At 48.2% G+C, this 21,677-nt stretch overlaps 1 protein-coding gene across 6 annotated transcripts in view; it reads right to left on the bottom strand.

Moving 5' to 3' along the window:
- Nucleotides 1-2,125: 2,125 nt before the first annotated feature.
- LOC143377776 (uncharacterized) overlaps nucleotides 2,126-21,677 on the bottom strand; it is a 35,183-nt gene continuing 15,631 nt past the window's right edge. For 2 of the 6 annotated variants that reach the window (XM_076829465.1, XM_076829470.1), the window contains exons 2-3: nucleotides 9,139-10,278; nucleotides 2,126-7,924 (exon numbers count right to left, since the gene is read on the bottom strand). In XM_076829465.1, the coding sequence (XP_076685580.1) occupies nucleotides 6,921-7,924; nucleotides 9,139-10,278 (2,144 nt within the window). In that variant the 3' untranslated portion in view covers nucleotides 2,126-6,920. The remainder of the gene's footprint in view (nucleotides 7,925-9,138; nucleotides 10,279-21,677) is intronic. The other 4 variants (XM_076829466.1, XM_076829468.1, XM_076829469.1 and 1 more) reach the window with 4 other exon arrangements.

The following is a 21,677-nucleotide window of genomic DNA, read 5'->3' as shown; positions in this document are numbered from 1 at the left end:
GAACAGATTCGTCTCGCTGGCGAGCCTTCTTTTTGCCGGCGAGGAGCAAATGCGTCTCGTGGAACGTAATGGGAAATCTTTCGTTCCAAAGCGGGGGGGACATCGACGCGGGAAACGTAATTTATTCTCCACGGCTGTTGTTCCCAGCGAAACTCGCATGGCTTTCAACGCACCGCGGCCACGATCCTAACCGTGTACGCGCGCTTGTCCTCTGTCTCTGTGTGTAACGTGTGTATATTGCACCTGGATATCAGTGTCCGCACCGGGAACTATTAAAGCTAAATTTTGAAAGCGAGATCTGGCGTCGAGCGCGCCGGGCGTACGGGGGAGGGGACTGTTGGTGGACGCGCCTCTCCCGGTCTCGTGGGCAAGGGGGAGCGAATCGTTCGACGTCGGTATAAATTAACAATACTATAAAAAGAAAAAACAAGACGGAGGTGTAAAGGGGATGGGAGGATCTCTGGTTCCTACGACGAAAACGACCGCGAACGGAACCGAACGCAACTAGGAGAAATGATAGAGTAAAAGAAAGAGAGAGAAAAAAAAAGAGAAAAGTGAGAGATCTTTCCTCGGGTCGCGTCATCCTGTCGCGAGGCTTCGGCACCGTTTCCGGCCCCGCAGCCCTGAGTCTTATAAAGGAGAGAAAACAATAATTTATACATATATAACCGTTATGTAATATATATAATATATATATATATATATATAAAGCCTTAACCTAATCTATGTTGAGCATTCAGTGGACGACGAAGGATGACGCGCCCCGCGAGGGTCTCTCTAGCGTCTGAAAGCACACAACCCGGATAGTTTTCACGAAAAATTGGAGAAAAAATAAAACGGAGGATATTACAAAATTACAAAAAAAAAGAGTAATAATAACAGTAAATGATAAAACAAGATTCGAGAAACACAGATCGCCTTGTTCTTCTCCCTCGCGTTTACGTATACAGACGAACAAAACGGTGCTACTCGTGCGCGCGCGCGCGCGCGCGCGGGCTAAATCGGTTTACTCCTCCCCTCTCGATGTAAACGCGCCAACAATCGATAAATAATAAAGAAAGACAGACAAAAATAATAATAATAGTAAATGCATTAATCGTAGCGATAGGCGTGATAGACGATTAACAAGTTCGCCAAGGGGTTGGCGAGGGGATGGGACGACGTCGGGCTGTCGCGAAATAGTTATTCGATCGACTTCGAAACGACGACGCGCGCGGTTTCTCCCCCCTCGTTCCTCTATCTCCGCATACTCCTCGGCCGTCGAGCCAGCAACTTTCGGCTCCGAGGCTCTCGGCCCCCGGGAAGGCCCGAAGGAGCCTCGCGGATGCGCGCCGGGACGAGGCGATCCACGAACCACGATTTCGTTCGTCCACGATCGCGCGCCCCTACTGTACACACTAGAAATAGTTAAAAGTCGCTTACAAATAAACGTATCGTAACATCGTATACATACGTGGAACGCGTCACAACAACCTCGTGGATCGTACCCGATCGTTCCCACGTGCCCGCGAGATCCCCGCGAATTCTGACCGGCCGATGTTCTCTTCTTGATTATCCCCCAGTTTTATTTTTTTTTTTTTTTTTACCGCTTAGCGAATCGATATCACAGTGCCCGCCACCCGCGCGGTTCCTACCCCCCACCCCCCCACTTGCTTTTTTTTCGCAGCGCTGAAACGCCTCTCTCGCGCGCGCGAGAGAGCTGTTCCGTCGATCGAAATGGCACCACACAAGGCTCTGACGTCGTCCAACCACCCCAAACCAGTTTCGCAGCAGTTCGCAACGAGTTCTGCGCGCGGCCGGAGTACGTATACACGGAACTTAAAAAGTAAAAAATATAACGCGCCCCTGTCGTCGTCGGGCCAGATCAGCTGGCCATCGGTTTCCTTCATTCTTTTTCACCGTTTTTCCTTCGAATTGCGAGATTCTTCGCGGATTGTATAAAATATTCATATGCATATACATATGAATGTATATATATACATATATATATATAAAGAGATAAAACAGTTTAAAAACCAATCCGACATTGCATTCACCAATCAACATCTTCTCATCCGCAACACACTATAAATATATATATATATATATATATACACACACACATATATATGTATAGTACATATATATATTTATATATATATATACATATATATGTATAGTACATATATATATTTATACATCACACGGCCGATTTTGTGACTGCGAGATTAAAGATTATAACAAGCATAAGCACTAGTAGTCGATTACTTTGTGTACAAAAGTAGCGTGTATAAAAAAAAGAGGAAAAAAAACGAGAGAAACGAATTGTAACGTGTAACAATGTCGGACATCGTAGTGCGATGGAGCGTTCCGTTACAGTCGACCAAATATATATATACATATATATATATATATAAAAAAAACGGAATACTAGAGTAGAAAAGGTGAAAAACTCTATAAAAAACAGAACGAAACTAACCACTGCACCGTATGCAAAATTTCTCTTTCTTTCTCTCACACACTCTCTCTCTTTCTCTCTCTCTCTCTCTCTCTCCCTCTCTCTCTCAAAGAAACTTAATAATAATTAATAATTAATAGCGATAATTAATAATTAATAGTATGATATGAGGCGATATATCGTTACATCGAGTACGACCAGTTAAAACAATAAACAAGATCTCGTTCGTATCTACAACTTTGTTTACAACAAATAGTCATCTTTCACATCGCCCCCCCCCCCGACCCCCCATTTCCAACCCCTAGTCTGACGCCCGCGAACTTCGATTCAATCGACGCGACAAATCCAGCCCCCCCAACCCCCGAATCGAGTATGTATTCGAATTCCGTTTAATTTTCAGCGAACGTCGAGATTCGCAATCTTTGTCGCTCGGCGGAGCACCGAACCCGTTCCTCTTGTCACACCACCGACGCCCTTCGACGAGCACCTCTTCTCGCCACTGAAACAAGATTCCCTTTTCCATTGAATTTTTCCCCAAGGTTATTATCGAAAAATTCTGGAAATTGTTTCCAATCTACCCTCGAATATTCCTCTCTGTCAGCTAGCTTGCTGGTATCTGAAATCTGAACTCATCTCGCGTTTCGTTCTCGTTTCCCGCGTGGTTCAAGGGAGCAATGAATAGTAAAAAAAAATATGAAACGCAACGCGGAGATCTGGTGCAAAGGAACACTTAAAGAACCGAAACAGTAAGAAACATTGCGTAGGAAAGCTGTTCTCCAATTATCCCCCCCGGGTAGAAGTCGTACTGCACGCCGCGTCGCGAGCGAGTTTTCCGGAAATTCGAATCGAATCGAGCGCGATCCACGAATGACGCTAATTAAGATACTTCGACGGGACCGCGCGCATGGCCGGATCGTTAATGCGCGTTTTCAACGAATGATTGTCTCTGGATGGTACGCGGCGATAGTTGCCCGTCGACCGACACATAATAAACCAATTATTATTTCATTGGCGAACAATATTTCACGCGTTCACGCTCGCGGACGCGTTCCTGTCGCGGCCTGCAAGGATTGAATTATTGTTCGCGCTGCGGGCGTATTTTCCGACGGTTGGGAATTTAACAAAGAAAAAAAAATCGAGATAAAAAATGGGGGATAACAATTGGCGGTCGATGGTGGTTACGGGCGATTATTCGTCGCTCGATTAATCGACGATGCGAAGGGAGATCGTTACGGTTAATAACGCCGCGAAGAGGCATGCGAGCATCGGCGATCGACGATCGAACTAACCGCGGAAACTCGGTGATCCGGATCGCGAGGCGTGTAGCGAAGAGTGTCGCTGCGGACTGTTCCTAAAACAACCTAAACAAGTCCAGATAGATCGCGAGCACCGCGACGATAATGCTCGCGGATAATGGAGATCGGTTCTCCCGAAGGTTTCCCGGTTCGTCCGAAGCACCCCCTTCCTCGTTCCGGGCGTTCTGAACGCGCTGGCGGCGAACGAGAAAGGGGGAGAGCGAGGAGCAACGCGCGCGAGCGAACAGAGCTTGGTGATAACGAATATCGGCACAACGGATCGTATCTTGCGCGTCTTCTCCTTTATCTCCCTTCTAATGTCTCGTAAACGCGATATAAGTAGATATCTCTAATAATTAAATAATGAGTCGATTAGCGTGACGCCTGGCGACACGTTCCCTCCTTTCCTCTCTGCACCTCCCCTCTTCCCCGACCTCTCCCCACCCCTCGTCTTGCTCTTTTTCCGTATTTTCTGTTTTTTTTTCTTTTTTAGTACTGTATCAGAGTATCGATAATTGCAGTTCTCAATATAATTATTATAATATACCTTCCTAAAATACGGTCAAATCACTGCCGCGAGCAGCAATTCCGAGGCACTACGAACAGGCCACAGAGAATATGGCCGCGCAATTAATCATCTTTCTCAGATCATCTCTGTGTCTAATTACGATAAAAGACTAACTGTAGAACGCCTAATATACGTATAATCGTATTTATATATATATATATACTTATGCATCTCGCTCTCTATAGGTATAGATCATCATAATATTTATATATATATATAATGTACAATAATTAGAGAGATCACACGTCTTAATATAGAAATTTAAAAGACTATTCTCTAGTACGTTGAAATTTCCTCGTATCTTTCCCTCCCACCTCTTTCCCCCTCTCCTTCGCGTCCCGTCTGGTTTTAAGTATTGCCACGAAATATTCTTTCACTTTTCATTACACCGGCTAGTGCGACGATAATCATTATTATTATTATTCATTAATATTATTATTATTAAGTTCCGGATGAGCGGACATCACGAGGGTCCTTCCAAAGTCTTTTTTATCCCCGTCCTTTCCCCTCCCCACCCTCCCACTTTTTCTCGGGCTTTACTCTTCTTTTCACTTTGAGCTACTCTATCGACTACCCTACTTACGCTACTCTACGGTGTCTCAGCCTTCTTCCACGTTCCCTCCTCATTCGTTTCGCTTACCTAAGTGTTTATATATCAGCACCAATCTGATTTTAAAACCGATTCAAAATATCATCATTATAGATTAATAGAATAATATAACCTGTCGTATAAATATACATTCAAATATTACTATATATAATATACAAGAGTCTCATACCTCCCCGTCGCGGGAACTATCGTCACCGTCAACTTGTCGTACCCGAAAGCTATGGCTCAGCACACTTTTTGGAGGGGGACAGCGCGCGCCGTCCTCGTAAATCCCACCTAATCTCTCTTCTTCCCCCGTTCTTTTTCTCATCTCTCATCTCCCCCGCCCATTCTTACCCTACCACCTCCTCTGTTTTCTCGTCCTTCTGCCCGAACTTCTCCTTCCTCCTTCCTCCTCTATTCCCGTTCTTTTCTTCCTCTTTCTTGTATTCCCTCGGCGTGTCCTACCTACTCGCGTATCCTCCGTTTCTCTCGTTTCAACCCCCGACCCTGCACGCGCATTCGATTCACTCTCACACGGACGCACGCATACACGCACCACGCACGCACATCCCCTCTGCTCTTTTTCGCACCATTTCGGCGTGTTTTCCTTTTTTTTTTTTTTACGTTTGTTTCGTTCGTCGGAGTGAACGGCTTTACATATTTACAGGCATTCTTCTCGTGGTCGTGTGCTCGCCTCCCTCTCGAGGCTACGTACCCTCCTCCCGAATCCCATTACCTCATTCTTCCTCCTCCTCTTCAGCTTCCTCTTTTTTTTTTTTGCTTCTTTAAACATAGGCAAGTTAAATATCGTATCACAATCGTTTGTTTCTTTTTTTGTTTGTTTGTCTGTCTGTTATTTCTGGTCGAAACCGAGCGTGTTCGCGCCCCGGTGCCTCCGGGGCGATACGCTGATTCGAATGAGCGTAAACGGTGCGCGACGAACGACACCTCGGACGGCCTGCCTGCCCGGAACCACCGAACTCTCTCGAGCTATTCGCTTATCATCCACGAAATAAACGCGAGAAGGTACCTCGTTAATTACTCATTAATATATAAAAAATACAGTATCGGGTGAATAGACGAGATTCTTCGTTGGTTTGATTCGCCGCGTTACGGCGCGAGCGGAGAGCTCGACGGTGACCGATGTCTGGCTACCGCCCGGCCTTATCCCCTTGCAGAGCGGCGCAGCCCGCGGAGTCCCTGATCGCCTTGCGTTTCTGTATCTGAAAACGCGCGTTCTATAATGGGAGGACAGGATCGATCGGCCGCTCAAGGCCACAGTGGAGCTATCTCGATCCCTATCATCTATCTAAAAGACAGAAAACCCAAGCCTGTAAGCGCGCGCTCTCTGTCTCTCAAGCAAACAAGTTCGCGTGGGCTAAAGTCGCGGCCTCCTCGGGAATCATTCGCTTCGGTTGAAGTGGCCTTGGGACGGCCAGCTGACTCGGCTTCCACCGATAGTCTCGTTCGGCTGTCGCGAAAAGGAGCGGAGAGTATTCGTCAGGTAACCATTGATATCGATGATCGGAAAGACATGGCGCGGAAGGGGATCGTTTGGTGACTCCGCGAGCTACGTCGACTGTCCTCCGCTCTCGATCCTCGGGAAGAGCCCCGACGGAGCGGAGACGGGAATAAAGAAGCCGGAACGGTATCGACCGGTGAAGTACGCGACCCTCCTCATTCCTCCTCCACGATTATTATTGCACACGACGAACGGAAACGCGCGACCCCGATGGTCCTCTCGGTTTCACCGTCGAGCATCTCGGGTACGCTAGCTGGCGACGACGCGGTCCGAGGCCCCGCGAACCAATGGAACGAGGAAAAGAATGGAGCCGCGGAACGAAAAGGAAGAGCCTAGTAGTAAATGCACGATAAATGTCACGGGTAGTGTTGCTGGATCGGCTGCTGGCTGCAACGGTGCGCCGCGACGCCCGACGGCGTGGCGTCTGTCTGCAGCGCGTGTCCGAAGCATCGCTGAAACCTCAGCGGTAGTCCTGCTTGCTAGTAGGCGGCAGGATGGACGGTTAGTCACTGTGGCGGCAGACCGATCGGTGGCTTAAACTCGGCTGCAACGGACACCCCGTTCGCCTGGCCAGGGAACTGCGCCGTCGACACTGGCGGCTGATGATTGAACGCCGGCGCGTAGCATTGCGGGAAGTACAGCTCGGGCTTCACTACCGTGGGCGTGAGGCCCCGCGGTACTGGCACTGGACCCAGCCCGGCCGGCGGGGCGGGCGGCTTCGTGTCGCTGGCCGAGTTCCTACGCATCTTGGCCGTGTGCGGGTTCATGTGGTTGTCGATGTGCTTCTTCACCTCGGGCTCGGTAGCGAAGCGCCGCCTGCAATTGGGCATAGGGCAGCAGAACGGCCGGTCACCCTGGTGGGTGCGCGTGTGCTGGTCCAGGATCGCCTTCTGACGGAAATCCTTGCCGCACTGCTGGCACTTGTACGGCTTCTCGCCGGTGTGGATGCGCACATGCTGGTTCAGTATTGTGCGCTGGCGGAAGTTACGGCCGCAGTAGACGCAGCCGTACGGCTTTTCGTTCGTGTGGATGCGTAGGTGCTGGGTGAGGTGGGACTGCTGCCTGAACCTCTTGCCGCACTCCGGGCAGGGATACGGCCGGGACTCGATGTGTATGCAGCCGTGCTGCAGCAGCGTCGACTTCTGCTTGAACTCCTTCTGACAGATCGGGCAGCGCACGTACAGGGGCATCCCCGCGGAGCGTCCGTGCTGTATCACGTCCGACAGACAGCTCTTGATACCGCCCTGTTGCTTGATGTACTGCAGGGCGCCGAAGCCACCGGTGCCGCCAGGCCCGAACACCGTGTGGCTACCGTTCTTCGAGTCCTTGAAGTAGGCAGGATACTGGAGGGAGTTGGCGTCCGGCGCCGGGCTGAACGTGCCCGACTGGGTGTTCGTGTCGCCGTACGTAGACGCCACCTCTTCCTTGCCCTCCTCCGGGGGGAACGGAACGTCCTGCGGCCAGAGTGTCGGGGTCATCCCGTTCTTGAAGATCAGATGCGGGCTCACGTCTGTAACAAACAGCGAAACCAGGTTCATCCTCGGCTGACCCCGCGAGTAGGTCGTTGGAGGAAGTTTGTTAGTCGCCCGGATTACGGTGCCACGCGACCAGTAGAGGGGCTAACTACATACGTGCCGATAGATACACCGAAAGTCTATTCTACTTGTAACGGGACGTCGCGTCCAACCCACGAACCCCAGAAGCTAGCTAGCTTCCCTTGAAGGACCAATCGCGATCTATGCTTGATGCAAATTATTTGATAGCTCTCTGGTATTCTTAGTACCCAAGGCTTCCTGCCTGCGATGGCCAATCGATGGCTAGAACGACGGAGGAGTTAACTAGTCGAACCCCTTGAGTGGAATTTGCGTCAAGCATAGACAGCTAGTTAATAAAGCAACAATTAGCCGCGGTCAGTAACCAGTTATAGACGGGCAGGTCCGCGATCCACCTCCTCCACCTTCACGAAAGGACGCGTTTAATAGCGGGATCGTTACTGGGAGCTAGGCGGCGTTAAAGTAGATGCGAGAACAGAGGGCGCGTATTAATATATTAGCGAATTGGAAGGATGCAACGAAGAGCGGGCTCGCAAAGGAGAGAAAAAGTAGACTGGGATTAGAAGGGGGAGGACGTGGGTGAGACGCTCCTCTATCTCACAGCTCACCAGCACTCTCGCGTCCAGCTCGACCGTTCTCGTTCCTCGGTTGGCCTTGGGCGGCAACGAGGCCGATCCTTCGATCGAATTTTCAACGAATTGTTGGACAAGCGAAGGAACAAGGCGGACTAACCCCTTGCATACTAACGGTGGGAGCCTTCGTTACCCAAAGGCTCCTACTCTTGGCTGGCTTACGGGAGACGGACGATCATCCCTGGCAGACTTTGGGATAGCACCGGCGGCCGAATGGACTTGGGCATTGATTTAGTATGCAGGGGGCTATGAGATCAGAAACGAAATAGAATGGAGAGAGAATGGGTGAACTGTTAGTCCGAAGATCTCTGTCTCGAGCGAGCGGAGAATGGTGAACGGAGAAAGAGACGAGATGACGGCGAAAGGTGACGGTGGCGGCAAGCGTTAAATATAGATAGACGTAGAAAACGACGATGACGAAGAGATGACGATGGTGGTGGCGTCGGTGGTGATAGTAACAGTAAGAACCGGTGAATGGGTCAGTGTGGTTGTGGTGGACGCCCTCTGGGGGAGTCTGGGAGGCAGAGAGAAATGCTCGCCTTGGTGTGTGCGGACGTGCTGATTCAGGATCGCCTTCTGACGGAAGTGTTTTCCGCACTCCGGACATTGGTATGGCTTCTCACCCGAGTGGATGCGCAGATGCTGGTTGAGGATCGCGCGCTGCCGGAACGTACGCTCGCAGTACACGCAAGCAAACGGCTTCTCGTTCGCGTGTATGCGCAGGTGCTGCGTTAGATGCGATTGTTGCCTGAACCGCTTCCCGCACTCCGGACACCCGTACGGCCGACTGTCCGTGTGGATCCGCTCGTGTTGCAGCAGTGTCGACTTCTGCTTAAAATCTTTCCCGCACGTCAGACACTTGAACAATCGTAGATCGCTGTTCGCCGCCTTCGACAACTTGCCGCTCTGCTGGACGATGTCCGGCAGCCCTGTCACCATGTTCGGCGCGCTGGGGCTGGCGTATTGGTGGCTGTCCAAACTCGGCCCGCCGTCCCCCTGGCCCAGGGACGTCAGCATCACGCCGGGCTGCTTCAGGTAGTGCAGCGCCGAGAAGCCGCCTGGCGTGAGCATGTGAGGCGGCACCGACGGCGATGGATGCGGCCTGGCTTCCTTGAAGTAGTGCTGCGGGTACTGCTGCAGCTCCCCGGCACCTGGGAAGCAATCGCTGCGGTCCACCTCATGCGGCGTCAGTTGCTGCTGCGGCGAATGATCCTGCTGTTGCGTCTGCTGTTGCTGCTGTTGCTGCTGTTGCTGCTGCTGCTGCTGCTGTTGAACCTGCTGCTGCTGCTGCTGCTGTTGGACCTGCTGCTGCTGCTGCTGTTGTTGCTGCACTTGCGCCTGCGTCTGTTGCTGCTGTTGTTGCTGCTGCTGCTGCTGAGAGGTGGCTTGATTCGATTGTATATCGTCATCAGGTGGGGTTAAGGCTTGAGGCTCGGGCGGTGCCGAGGGGTACGGCGAGGGCACGGGAGAGGCCAACGAAGGCGGGGGACCGCTTTCTCCCTCGACAGGGGGACCACAGGCCTGCTGTGGACTGCCGGACGAGGAGGAGCCCTGCTGTTGCTGTTGCTGCTGTTGCTGCGGGTACAGTCCCCCGTCCTGGAGAGATCCCGGCCCCGGGCCCCATTGCCCCTGGGGTCTCTCCATGTTGTCCTTGTATAATACGTAGGGCGCGCCAGTATCTGGAATCAGACAAGCCGAACGAACCTTTATCGATGCGTGCCCGTGAAAAGTAACAAGCGTCCGCCTCGCTTTGTTCGGCGCAGGGCAGAGATCGCTCGGGATTGCCGGACTCGGGCGGACTCAATCGTTATTAACCCTGGGAGGACTTCTCCTACCGCCACTCGCATTCCCAAATTCCAGCCACCAACGTATCCCGACTCATTCCGCAATTTCTTCCCCAACGAACTTGAATCAATCTACCAAAATTCCTCGCAATGTGTCTTACTAATCGTAGGGGAGTGGAGCTCGATAGAAGTCTCCCTAGGGTTCTCCGGTTTACCGAGTCATCCCGTAACTACCAACACCGAGTGCGCCTCCTTGCACCCGGATCGAATCGATTCACGAGCGAAACAAGACGTGGCTAGCAGGCAAAAACTTATTCGTTTTCTATCCCCGATAGACTGACACGTCGGGTCGGTAATCGAAACGCGACTGTACCGCTGATGGCGCGCGAACGTTAGGTGTAACGATCTCGTGGTATTCGGTTTATCGCGGTCGTAAAATTTCAACCCGGCCGCGATCAATTTATTATGCGCGATAAAACAGGAAACGTAGGTACACCCGGCTCTAGAATCCCAGCGATCCGTCAAGGTCTCCGCCTCGTCGTCCCGAAGACGGCTAACCCCTCGAATCTGTTTTAATCGCCGGATCGCTGATCCCCTCGCTCGGCCAGCAACTTTCGAGCAAGTAAAACATTGTATCGGATCGGTTCGCCGCGTGTACACTTTCTACCAAGTTGAATCGGCCACGTTCCTGGTCACGCATGGTCAGATACGTGTCCGGTTCGAGTGCTTCGCAAGTTCAACGGCTGTTATGCAGGTCGGATGCACGCGGGGATACACGTCCGCGGGAATGATTTATGAAGTGCTCCACTGTATCTGCAATGTCGAATCTCCCTGCCCTTTCTGTCCAAGCGAAAACTTTCCTCTCCTGCTCCACCCTCCGCGTTCCCACCCTTTCGCCCACGCCTTTCCCGCGCTTCTAGCCGATTGCCGATCCCCAAACGTTACAAATTCACGATTCGGGACGTCGCATTCGAACCTCGCGACGCAAGGGGCTTTAAGGCCGGCGCGCATTTTGATGAAACGCGGAGAAAAGGTTATGAAAAACTGCCCAGCGACAATGAGTTAATTATTATTAATTCCTTCGACTCCCGGCGTTTCACCAAAATGCGCGACGGCCTTTAGCCTCCAAGTGGACTACAAATTTTTGCTTCGTTAGTTCATTTGCCATAGTAGTCTCAGCAGATCGTTCAATTGCCTCTCCTATCTCGTCTTCGTTTCCTATAATAATTTAAACCTTACGAAGAAGTTCGGAGTGGACCTAAAGAGAAAGGATTCGAAGGCAAAGAACGGATCGCAGGTATCCGATCTCTGTCCCCCCATTCGGCCAGTCACTTTTCAACCGAAAGCAGCGCAAAAAAGGTCAGGATTATAGGCGGACCGGGGATGAGGCCAGGCGGAAGGAAGAGCACGGCAACGCGAAGCGTAGAATCGAGGCTTCGTTATGGCATCGCGGGCGACGCGCGTTTGTCATAATCACGGCTATCACGAGCAGCACAGTTGTGTGTTACGAGAAAAACAACGCCGCAGGCTGTGCTCTCTCGCCTCATGATTATGGAATTCGCATTATGCAACGTTACACAGAGTATTCCCGTTTTATCGGATTAATTACCTCGCTCCTCGTGCCATTCTTTCGTTTATCCCGAAGCGCGACCGGTTAACGCTACACGCCCCCGCGCCGCCGCTTCGTCGCGCGCCTCATTCAGCCTGGGCTTTGTTTTTGCGTCGTGGATGACGCATCGACGGATTATCTTCGCTCCATTCCATTTTATTAATATCGGGAGCGCACTTTTCCTTCCGTGCTCCCCCCGTTTCGCTCTTCATCCCCCGCCGGACCCCCGGCCAAGGGAAGATACGTATCTACTCGCCGCGCCGTGCAACAGTCGCCTCTGTTGCTCCTTCGCGGCCGATGCGTCCGAGCAGCTAACAGTGGCGAGAGAGCGCCGATGGACCACGAAGCTGGTGAAGATACGAGAGAGACGGTTCCTCGGTAATTCGGTGAACGCTCGCCTCTGGGCCACTTTCGGCGGGGAACTCCGCGATGAAGCGGAGCGAGTCGATGGATTACGCTTGGAGATGTCGAGCACTCGAGAGGATCGCAATGCGTTAGGTAGAAATTATTTGGTCGAGTAGTTGTGGAATTAAGACAGAGTTGGGCATAATCAATTACAAATGTAATCAATTACTTTCATTGCAATTACAGAGTAATTCCGATTAAAAAGTAATTGCAATTACATGTAATCGATTTAGCAATTACTGTATAATTTGCAATTACATGTAATTTTAATTACGAATGTAATTGCTCTGCACAATTATAATTACAATTGCAATTTTGTAGAGCAATTACAGTGTAATTGTGCAGACCAATTACATTGTAATTGTGCAGAGCAATTACATTGTAATTGTGCAGATGTAACTGTGGGGCACAATTACAATTGTAATTGTAATTGTTTTGCACAGTTACAATTGTAATTGTAATTGCCCACAGTGCAAAACAATTACAATTACGATTACAATTAGCAAATAGTTGTTGCTGCGAAAACAATAGCATTTTTTAACGTTTTGTTATAGATGCTGAATTCTTAGTCAGTCATGATTTCGTCAAACTGGTGTAACAATATTAATTTCAGTACAGGATTATAAATTGTAAACAAATTAAAAGCATTTATGATACCGCCTATAATAATAAATTAATAACAAGAAATGAGAAACAGAACAATTTCTTTAGAAAGAAATATTAAATTTTGTATTTGTTAATATGTTGCTCTTAAAAATAATAATATACCTACTTTATATCATTCGAGGAATTTGAAAAATTTGTGAGGTACACTTTGTTGGTGATTTAATTATCTTTAATTTGATATAATTTTCCCATATCGGTTATTCGCAATTAAATGGGACTACCTTTTTGACAGACAGGTACAAACTTCACCTGTCGATATCCCGAAAACGCATCCATAGAAAATTTTAGACCTTATTTTCGGAATCAGGGGACCATTTTATATAAGAAAAAGATAGTGACATCTGCTGCGCAATTTTTATTTATTTATTTTGCAAACTGGTATAATCGGCGGTCCGCTTTAGTTTTTGAGATATTCATAAAAATATTTTGGTATTTATTCGGAATCAGGCACATCTGTGTGGATCGTTTCCTAGATATCGGTATAGGAGTGAGGTGAGATCGTAATCATGATTCATGGGCGTGCAAAAACTTAGAAGCAGAGGTTTCTAGGTGTCCGCCACCGATTGCTTTGATTTTAGGACATGTTTTAAAGCCCAAAATACTAACAAATGCGTGTTTTTTTTTATTTCGGCCCGTTTGTATATTTACGGGATAAACCACTTCTCCAAGTTCATAAGAAGAGGTACAAAAGTTCCTATTGTCAGTTTAAAGAATATTATAACATTCTATTGAATAAAACTTGATATAAATTTAATTCGCGCTATAACTTGCTGTATGGACGATGTTTTCGTCGTCAGTTACATTTGTACCTTTTCTTATGAACTTTGAGGGGTGGTCTCACTCCGTAAATATGCAGACGGACCAAAATAAAAAGCATACTTGTTATTTTTCAGTCCTCTAAAACATATCCAAAAACCAAAGTAATCGGAGGCGGACACCTAAAAACCTCTCCTTGTCGGTATCTTTCGTGTTCCACAGTATTGAACCCTCTTCATAAAAATTAATTAAGGCGAAGGTCTCATCCCTCGACCATCCCTTTCGGTCTGTCTCGCGATAGCACTTGCAGAATACGAAGCTGGTTCGTATTTCGGAAGCAACTGTCGGATAGTAATATTACTCGAGAGCAATTCACAACGCGTCCGCTATCTGAGAGTTAAGGCTCCCCCAAACCAACGCGAATTTCGTCGCGCGGAGCGGATCCGCCGCGGATCAGATAACACTGCCCATAAGCCACCACGTATAAAACACTGCTGCCTTATCTGATCCGCTGCCGCCGCGAATATATTTCGCCGCGATAGATTCGCAGCACTTTACTAAACGCGGCGGCTTATGAGTCTGTTCACATTTCCGCGTTGGTTTGGGTGTTGCCTTTAAAAGTCATTCTCCGTCAGTCACTCTCGGACGTAGTGTCCTGTCCACTTGTGAGAAATACTCTCAAGATCTGCTCGCGCGAGCTTTACTCTCAAGTGAACACCTGCTTATAAACTACGTAAAGGAAGCGGTACAATCTCCCCAACAAATCGATTAAAAGATATGTATTATGAAAGTAATGTCTTCTTAAGATCGTCGGATTGTTCAATTGTAACTACGATCAAATAGTTACAATTTAATAACTAAGGAATTGTTTCGCACAGTTGCAATGTCATTGCGCTGCAAAATTTCGATTACAATTGCAATGTAATTACTCTCCAATGTAGATATCCTGCGCAATTACAATGTAATTGTCCTGCATGTTTACAATTACAATGTAATTGTACTACACATTTACAATTACAATGTAATTGTACTACACATTTACAATTACAATGTAATTTTAATTGTGGTTGACAAAATTAACGATTACAGAAAGTAATCTGTAATTGAATTACACAATTACATTTCAATCGTAATTTGTAATTTGTAATTAGATTACATTTTGCCCAACTCTGAATTAAGATAACAGTAGAGAAGAATTTTGGAAGATTCTGAATAAACTTTTTAAGGTACCTAGCTTTTCCTATCCGCTACTGGACGCAGCGTCAAGAATTTCAAAGCCGATTTTCTCGAAAATGAAGCTGAATATCAAAAAAGTTTATTCCTTTTCCTCGACCTATTTACTCGTTACAAGTCGAAGAGAAAGAGTAACTTTTTTCGCTATCGCGCTTTATTTTTCGAGAAAATCGACTTCGAATATCTCAACCCTGCGTCCAGACACGTATATGCAAATATATCTTCAGAGAGTCCGCGAGTGAATTGAAACGAGTAAATAGAGAAGCCATCCGGAGACCCTGAGGATTGAAGAAATCAATGCGCACTCACGCAGGTGGAATATAATTGCTGAGAATTACTATAAGCCACGTCAGAAGGCACAGGAAGCATGATAGACACGTTTTTACCGAGAAATCTCGCAGTTGATTCCGCGGTAATGTCCGTGAAGATGAACACGTTGGAGAACTACAGAAGGTTTCGTATGGTCTTCCTTGAGAGATCCCTCACTCAAATGGGGGAAGTGTTCGAAGTAGTCTCGGACTGGAGACAATTGAAGTGGACCCGCTGCGGATGCGACTTAGCGCCGGCGGAATGAATGTCGGCCGCGTGTTAATTTCACTCACCGCCGGGGAAAACAAATTCGAGGCGAGCGTTTAAAGCGTTTAAACCGTTTCGCCGGGAGATGCGGCGGGCGTTATTAACGCGTCGGCTCGCCTGTAGTTTCACTAGTTCCGCGATTAATCTCGATTCTACGAGCGAGCCTTTCTTGGCCAGCGCCGCTTTTTCCTCCGAGGCCGGATGAAAGGAGTGACTCTGCTGTTTACCACGCTCGATTGTTATATATGCCTTTTGATACGGCTGCTTGGCTAGTGATGTGCATACGTCTGCGATCAAGGAATCTGGTATTCAATCGATCCAACTTATGCGTCCTGGAGACTCGCTTCTCGGAGTCTAGAGAACGTCTCGTAGACGCGGCGATAATTCACCCGTTCGTTGTAGTACACTACACTGTCGATTCTTTCAGTATCCCCCCCTCCCCTCCCCCCCCCTAAATTCTACGAGGAGCATCGCATCTTTTCACGCGACCGGAGCTTCGCGATCTGAATCTTACAAAGACACCCATCGAATACGATCCCACTTGGACTCCAAGCAGATCACTCATTAAACGGCACTGTACTCGAGCAAACGAACATACTTCGCTCCGCAGCGCCGTGGATCCCGTGCAGACCTCGTATCGGTGTAAATATATTCATCGTAAACGAGAACATTTCTCATTGAACTATGCAGACTTTAACACCGCCGAGTCACTTTGTAAACGCGCACAAAGCCGTGGCGAACCGTCGTCTGACTACGTAGCCGCCCCTTCCACTTGCTTCCTTCTCTGCATCGAGTAGCGAAAATAATTTTTCCAAACGCGATCGCTGATCCGGGCACTCCACATCGAGAGGCGACTCTCGCTCGAACGGGGCGACGGGTTCGCTTGATACAGCGCTCGAGAATTCGTCGTGTACGGAGAGAGAGAGAGAGAGAGAAAGAGGCATACACAGATTCATTTTTCCACCGCTTCTTTTTTCACTTCCTTATCGTGCGACGTCAGGATTGATCGCTCGCATCTACATAATATTATCGCTTATTTATTCCAGCCGGCTGTTACCGAAACGGCCTCATCGTGTCATTAATTACGCTAATGAGTTTGTATGAATGCACATGCACGTACGCGCGCGCGGTGTCCGGTAAATCGTAGCGCGATTGATAAAGAGGTGATTGGAAAAACAAGTAGAAATTACTAGAATCACCCTTTTTTTTGTCTAATTTCCGTCGCTTTAACCCTTAACTGGTATCCTGGGGTCAGTCATGACCCCGAGCACGCAAGGTTCGCTGCAAAATATTTGGTTGTCTAAGTTTGTAAACTGAATTTCCAATTAATTTGATCATAATAGTTTAACTTTCTACGAATCTATTATTTTATACATTACCTACGAACAAAGTAGGTATTCATAGAGGTTGATCTAACGTCGACTTTACAAATTTCTGTGTCCTTTTTTATTTGGGGTCTGCCACGACCCCAAGATAACAGTTACGTTTGAAAAGACAGTATACCAGTTAAGGGTTAAAGTGGCTCCACCAGGAAAAGTCGATAGGTAAACAAATGCCCAGATGGCACGTAAATTGTGTCTGACGCATAGGGACATTCTTCTCGGAAGCTACGAGGAGAATAATTTTCCTCGAGGAAGTCGCTCTGTATAGACGCGTTCCCACTTTCGATTTCCCGCAGCCAATAGAAAAAAAAAACGGCGCGATCGAAGAAGATCCGCGAATTCAGGTCCAGGAATTCGCTGAGATCAGACGGCACTCTTTCTCTGATGTGTGTGACATTCAAACGACTCCTCTCCAATTAAATCAGACGGCTGGACCGCTTTCGGGGATCGAACCGTGATGTAACTCTCTCGCCTGCTTCCTAAGGCCGCGTCCAGATCTGAACGGCGAACCGAACGCCACTTGAGACTCCCTAACGCCGCGTTCCTACGCGTGGAACGTACGTTTCTAGCGATTCTCGCCAGTTTAGGCAGAGTCTCGTGGCTCGCGACAGCTAAAGATCGAAGGACAGAGAGTGTTTAGAGTAGTGCAGACCAAAGGTCTGTTGCTGTCTGTTTTTTTTTTTATAAATGCAATACATGCAGATATACACAGCGGCTGCTTGATCTGCGGACACGGTGCTCGTGCGAACGGTGAAACTGTTCTGAGAGTCCCGTAGACATCTCGAACCGTAGGCGCAGGTACGCTTGGGAAGGTCTGTGGGGCACTCTTCGTTTATCACCAACTTGTTTTGCTTCTTCAAACTACTTGACACCCCCAATGGCAAGGAGAACAACAAGTCGTGGTGGTGAGAGGGACAGGGATGCACCACTACAGTGGTGAGCCATTCCTTTGATGGTCCGAGACTTTACCGATCTCGGCGAGCCTGACTTTCCTTTGGTCGAGGGTCCCTTCCTCGGTGTCGTATGGCAGGCAAACCTTTAGTTCTGCGCTACTCTAAACACTCTCTGTCCTTCGATCTTTAGCTCTCGCGAACCACGAGTCTAAAATCGCTAGAAGTATACGTTCCACGCGTAGGAACGCGGCGTTAGGGAGTCTCAAGTGGCGTTCGGTTCGCCGTTCAGATCTGGACGCGGCCTTAACACGTTCCGTGGAGATTCTCGGAAAGGCGGCGAGGAAAACGAGCGCGGGCTCTTTGTACGTGCCCCCGGCAGTTACGCTTCGCTAAAAGGATAAACACGCGAAATGGTTTCGGACACCAACGGCCCCCGTTAGAAGTTCCTAAACGTCTTTTATACCGTAATCCGTGACCTCATATCGAGCAACCAATAGAATGTATATTCTTCCTGCGAGACTCCGACTTTCGAACTATGCGCCTTGATAAAGGAATCCCTGCACCCCGAGTTCTCAATCTTTCTCCCACTTCTCTGTCTCCGCCGCATTCCATCCTATCGCGCCTTCCTCTCATAAAATAAATTTTTCATTACGAATCTCCCTTCCGCCCGCTCCCTCTCCGCCCCCCCCCCCGGGTTCCTTTTTATCGCGCCTTCTGCCTCTCATAAAACAAGGTATTTTTCAATACCCTTTTTGCTCCGTCCGGCCGGGAGCAACGGGCCGCGATCGTTCATGCGTGCACGGTCGCCTAACGGAAACAGGTTGCATTTTTCCCAATTTTCTGATAACGAGTAACAAGCCCGCCGCCGGGCGGCTTGTCGTCGCGCAGGCTAGCCGATAGTCTTAGCATTTAAATGACATTGGCAGCGAGCGGCGGCCGCGCAGTTTTAAAGCGAGCGAGCCAGCTCGCGCCGCCGCCGCCTCTTGCCGGCCGCGGCGAAGGTTGATATACAGATTTCGCGGTGAAGGTCGGTTTACAATATCCGGTATCCGAGGTTCAGTATTCCGAGAGCAGAGATCTATCGCGTGCTTTCTCTCCGGCGCATGCCTGCCCGCCGATACGTCCAACGACCGCGTTGAAATAATTGCTCCCGTCCAACGGCAAGTACAAATCTATCGAACCCGCATTTTTAATCAATCCGGTCGAGCTCTCGACCGCGTAGACGCGCACGGTACTTTCAACCCTCGACGTTAGCAAACATTTCTCTGATCCTACCGATGAAAGGCGATTAACCAAATCATTCGAACTTCTGTCTTAAATGCCTCATCAGTCGCTCATCGACAATAGAATACTGCGAGGCCCCCGTTTCCCAAGCTACGCCGCACCGAATGTCCCTCTCGAACAATTTAATAGCAGCCGGGACGCTTCTGCCCCGTTGATACCGGGGCTGAAAGGAATCGCCGCGGAGCCGGCGATAAGCGAGAACGCGGAACGGTTCACAGAGGCGTCGCGGATGGTGCCGCGAGAAAAAAATACCGCGGCGTCGACACGGTGTAAAAATAAGCGTCCGTCTCGTAAATTTAATTGCGACACCGACGAGGGAAGAGGAAGCGATATTTTTCACGTAGGTGGACGCGGCGTGCGGTCGTGGAACAGGATTCCCCCTTGCCCGGATGGCCCAATAACGTTTCCTTCAGCATTGTTTTGATATATATTTTCTGCACGACGCTCTCCCAGAGGTCACTCGTTACGACACATTCCTGTCGGCTGACTCGCGACGGTCCGAATCTCCTGCGGACACGCTCCGCGGAACAGTACCTGTTGTACGGAATCGCGGGTTTTTTGCAAGGGACGATCGAAAAGAGACCTGCAAGCCCGCTCGATGGCGGGGACGGGGAATCCCGTGTGCCTCTCCTTTCCCTTTAACTCCCCGCCCTACGTTCGCACACTTTCCGTCTGTGAATGACGTTTTGGCGTGCAACCGGTTCTGCCAGCGAAGGAATTTCTACGAAATTAAACGTCCGCGATAAAAATATGGCTCGATGCCCTCCTCGTGCTGTTTCGCTGATAAATTAGATGGCTTCGTTCTGGAATCGTGACCGTATAAATAAATACATCAACCACGGTCGCCAGCGCCGTAAATACTTGCGATGCGGAGAAACGCAGGCTTTGATCCGGCGTTCCGCGAGATTCGGCGAGAACGACGGTGAAAACGAAAGGGAGGCTTGGCTCGGGTCGCGTGGAGAAAACAGAGCGCCCTTCTTGCGCCGCCGAGTCGAAACGGGGGTGTGGAACTTATGGGGTGTGAAATTCGCCCGTCGTTTCGTAGGACGAGGTTATATTTCTCTCTCTGATTAAGACAGTATCGCAACACATATCAGTGTTGGATTAACTTGCCGAGGCAGTGACGAGCAACCCGCGGCCCGCGGGCCACGTTTGGCCCGCCAGACGCTGACCTGCGGCCCGCCTGACATTGGCATAAAGCTTTTGAACTTTAAAAAATATCGGAATGAATTTTGCGCCAAAAATGGGATAAAATTATCCCTTTATAATGTTGTATAATTTTATATTTTTTACGTTTATGTATTTTTTTTTCTCATTTCTGTTAACTTAATTATGATACAAAAATTTGAAAACTGTTTATTTGGTACTTTATTTAACGCACTTTTAAGTGGTTTCTAATACAATTGTTTAATAGTTCGTCGTCGAGTCGATTACGACGATCATTTTTTAGTTTTCATTCTCGAGAATAGTTGCTCACACGCATACGTACTGAAAAAAGAAAATCCATCTGAAACGAAGAAATATGCGGAGGAGATACAGAGATTACAAAAAGATTTCAGTTTGCGATTCAAAAACTTCGGCGAAAATCAAACAAGTTTTGATATTTGTTCATCACCCTTTAATATAAATGCTAAAGCTAAAAGAATTCCTGAAGAATTTCAAATGGAGATAGTCGTTTTACAAAACGACACAGAATTAAGGAATAAATTTCAGAAGGCTAGTCTTATTGAGTTTTATAAGCGTTACTTTCCGGCTAATAAATTTCCACTGCCAGCTACCCACTCCAGGCAAATAATGAGCTTATTTGGCAGTACGTATGCGTGTGATCAACTATTCTCGAAAATTGAAATTTTAAAAAGTGATCGGCGTAATCGACTTGCTGACGAACAATTAAATAATTGTATTATAGTAGCAGTTTCGAATATCGCACCCAATATTGTCAAGCTCGTTAATGAGAAACAGAACCAAGTATCCCATTAAGTAAATATCAATGGTTATTTAAGTTCATTTAATTAGAAAAATATACATATACATATACCTATTTATATTATAATATATAGGCATATATTACTGTGTATATATTACTAATAAACAGTACATCAAATTTAAAAAAAAAACGTTTCATTTTAAATCAATGTCAGGAATAACAAATTCAGCGCATAAATTAAAATTCTTAGATTAGTTATATTTATGTATTTAATATTGCGGCCCGCGTAGTGCAGTAGGTTTCCACTTGTGGCCCACTTCGGACAAAAGGTTGCTCACCACTGTGCTAAGAGACTGTCACTTGCAACGTCCACGTAAAAGATTGTGAAGGTGTAGCACAAATGAAGAATAATGGGAAAACAGGGAGCGTCACAAAACAGCTTTATCCAGAAAATTAAGTGTTTTGTTCCAGCGCGGAGTGGACATTTCCTGTTTTTAATCAGTGTACTAAATCTTCAAACGTTATCCTACGGGGGCATTTGATGTTTATAACGCTTCCTTCTC

This window comes from Andrena cerasifolii, chromosome 16, assembly GCF_050908995.1.
Source record: "Andrena cerasifolii isolate SP2316 chromosome 16, iyAndCera1_principal, whole genome shotgun sequence".
In the NCBI taxonomy this organism is placed as follows: domain Eukaryota; kingdom Metazoa; phylum Arthropoda; class Insecta; order Hymenoptera; family Andrenidae; genus Andrena; species Andrena cerasifolii.
The sequence above is the reverse complement of the archived record's forward strand: the minus strand, read 5'-3'. Positions and strand labels throughout refer to the sequence as shown.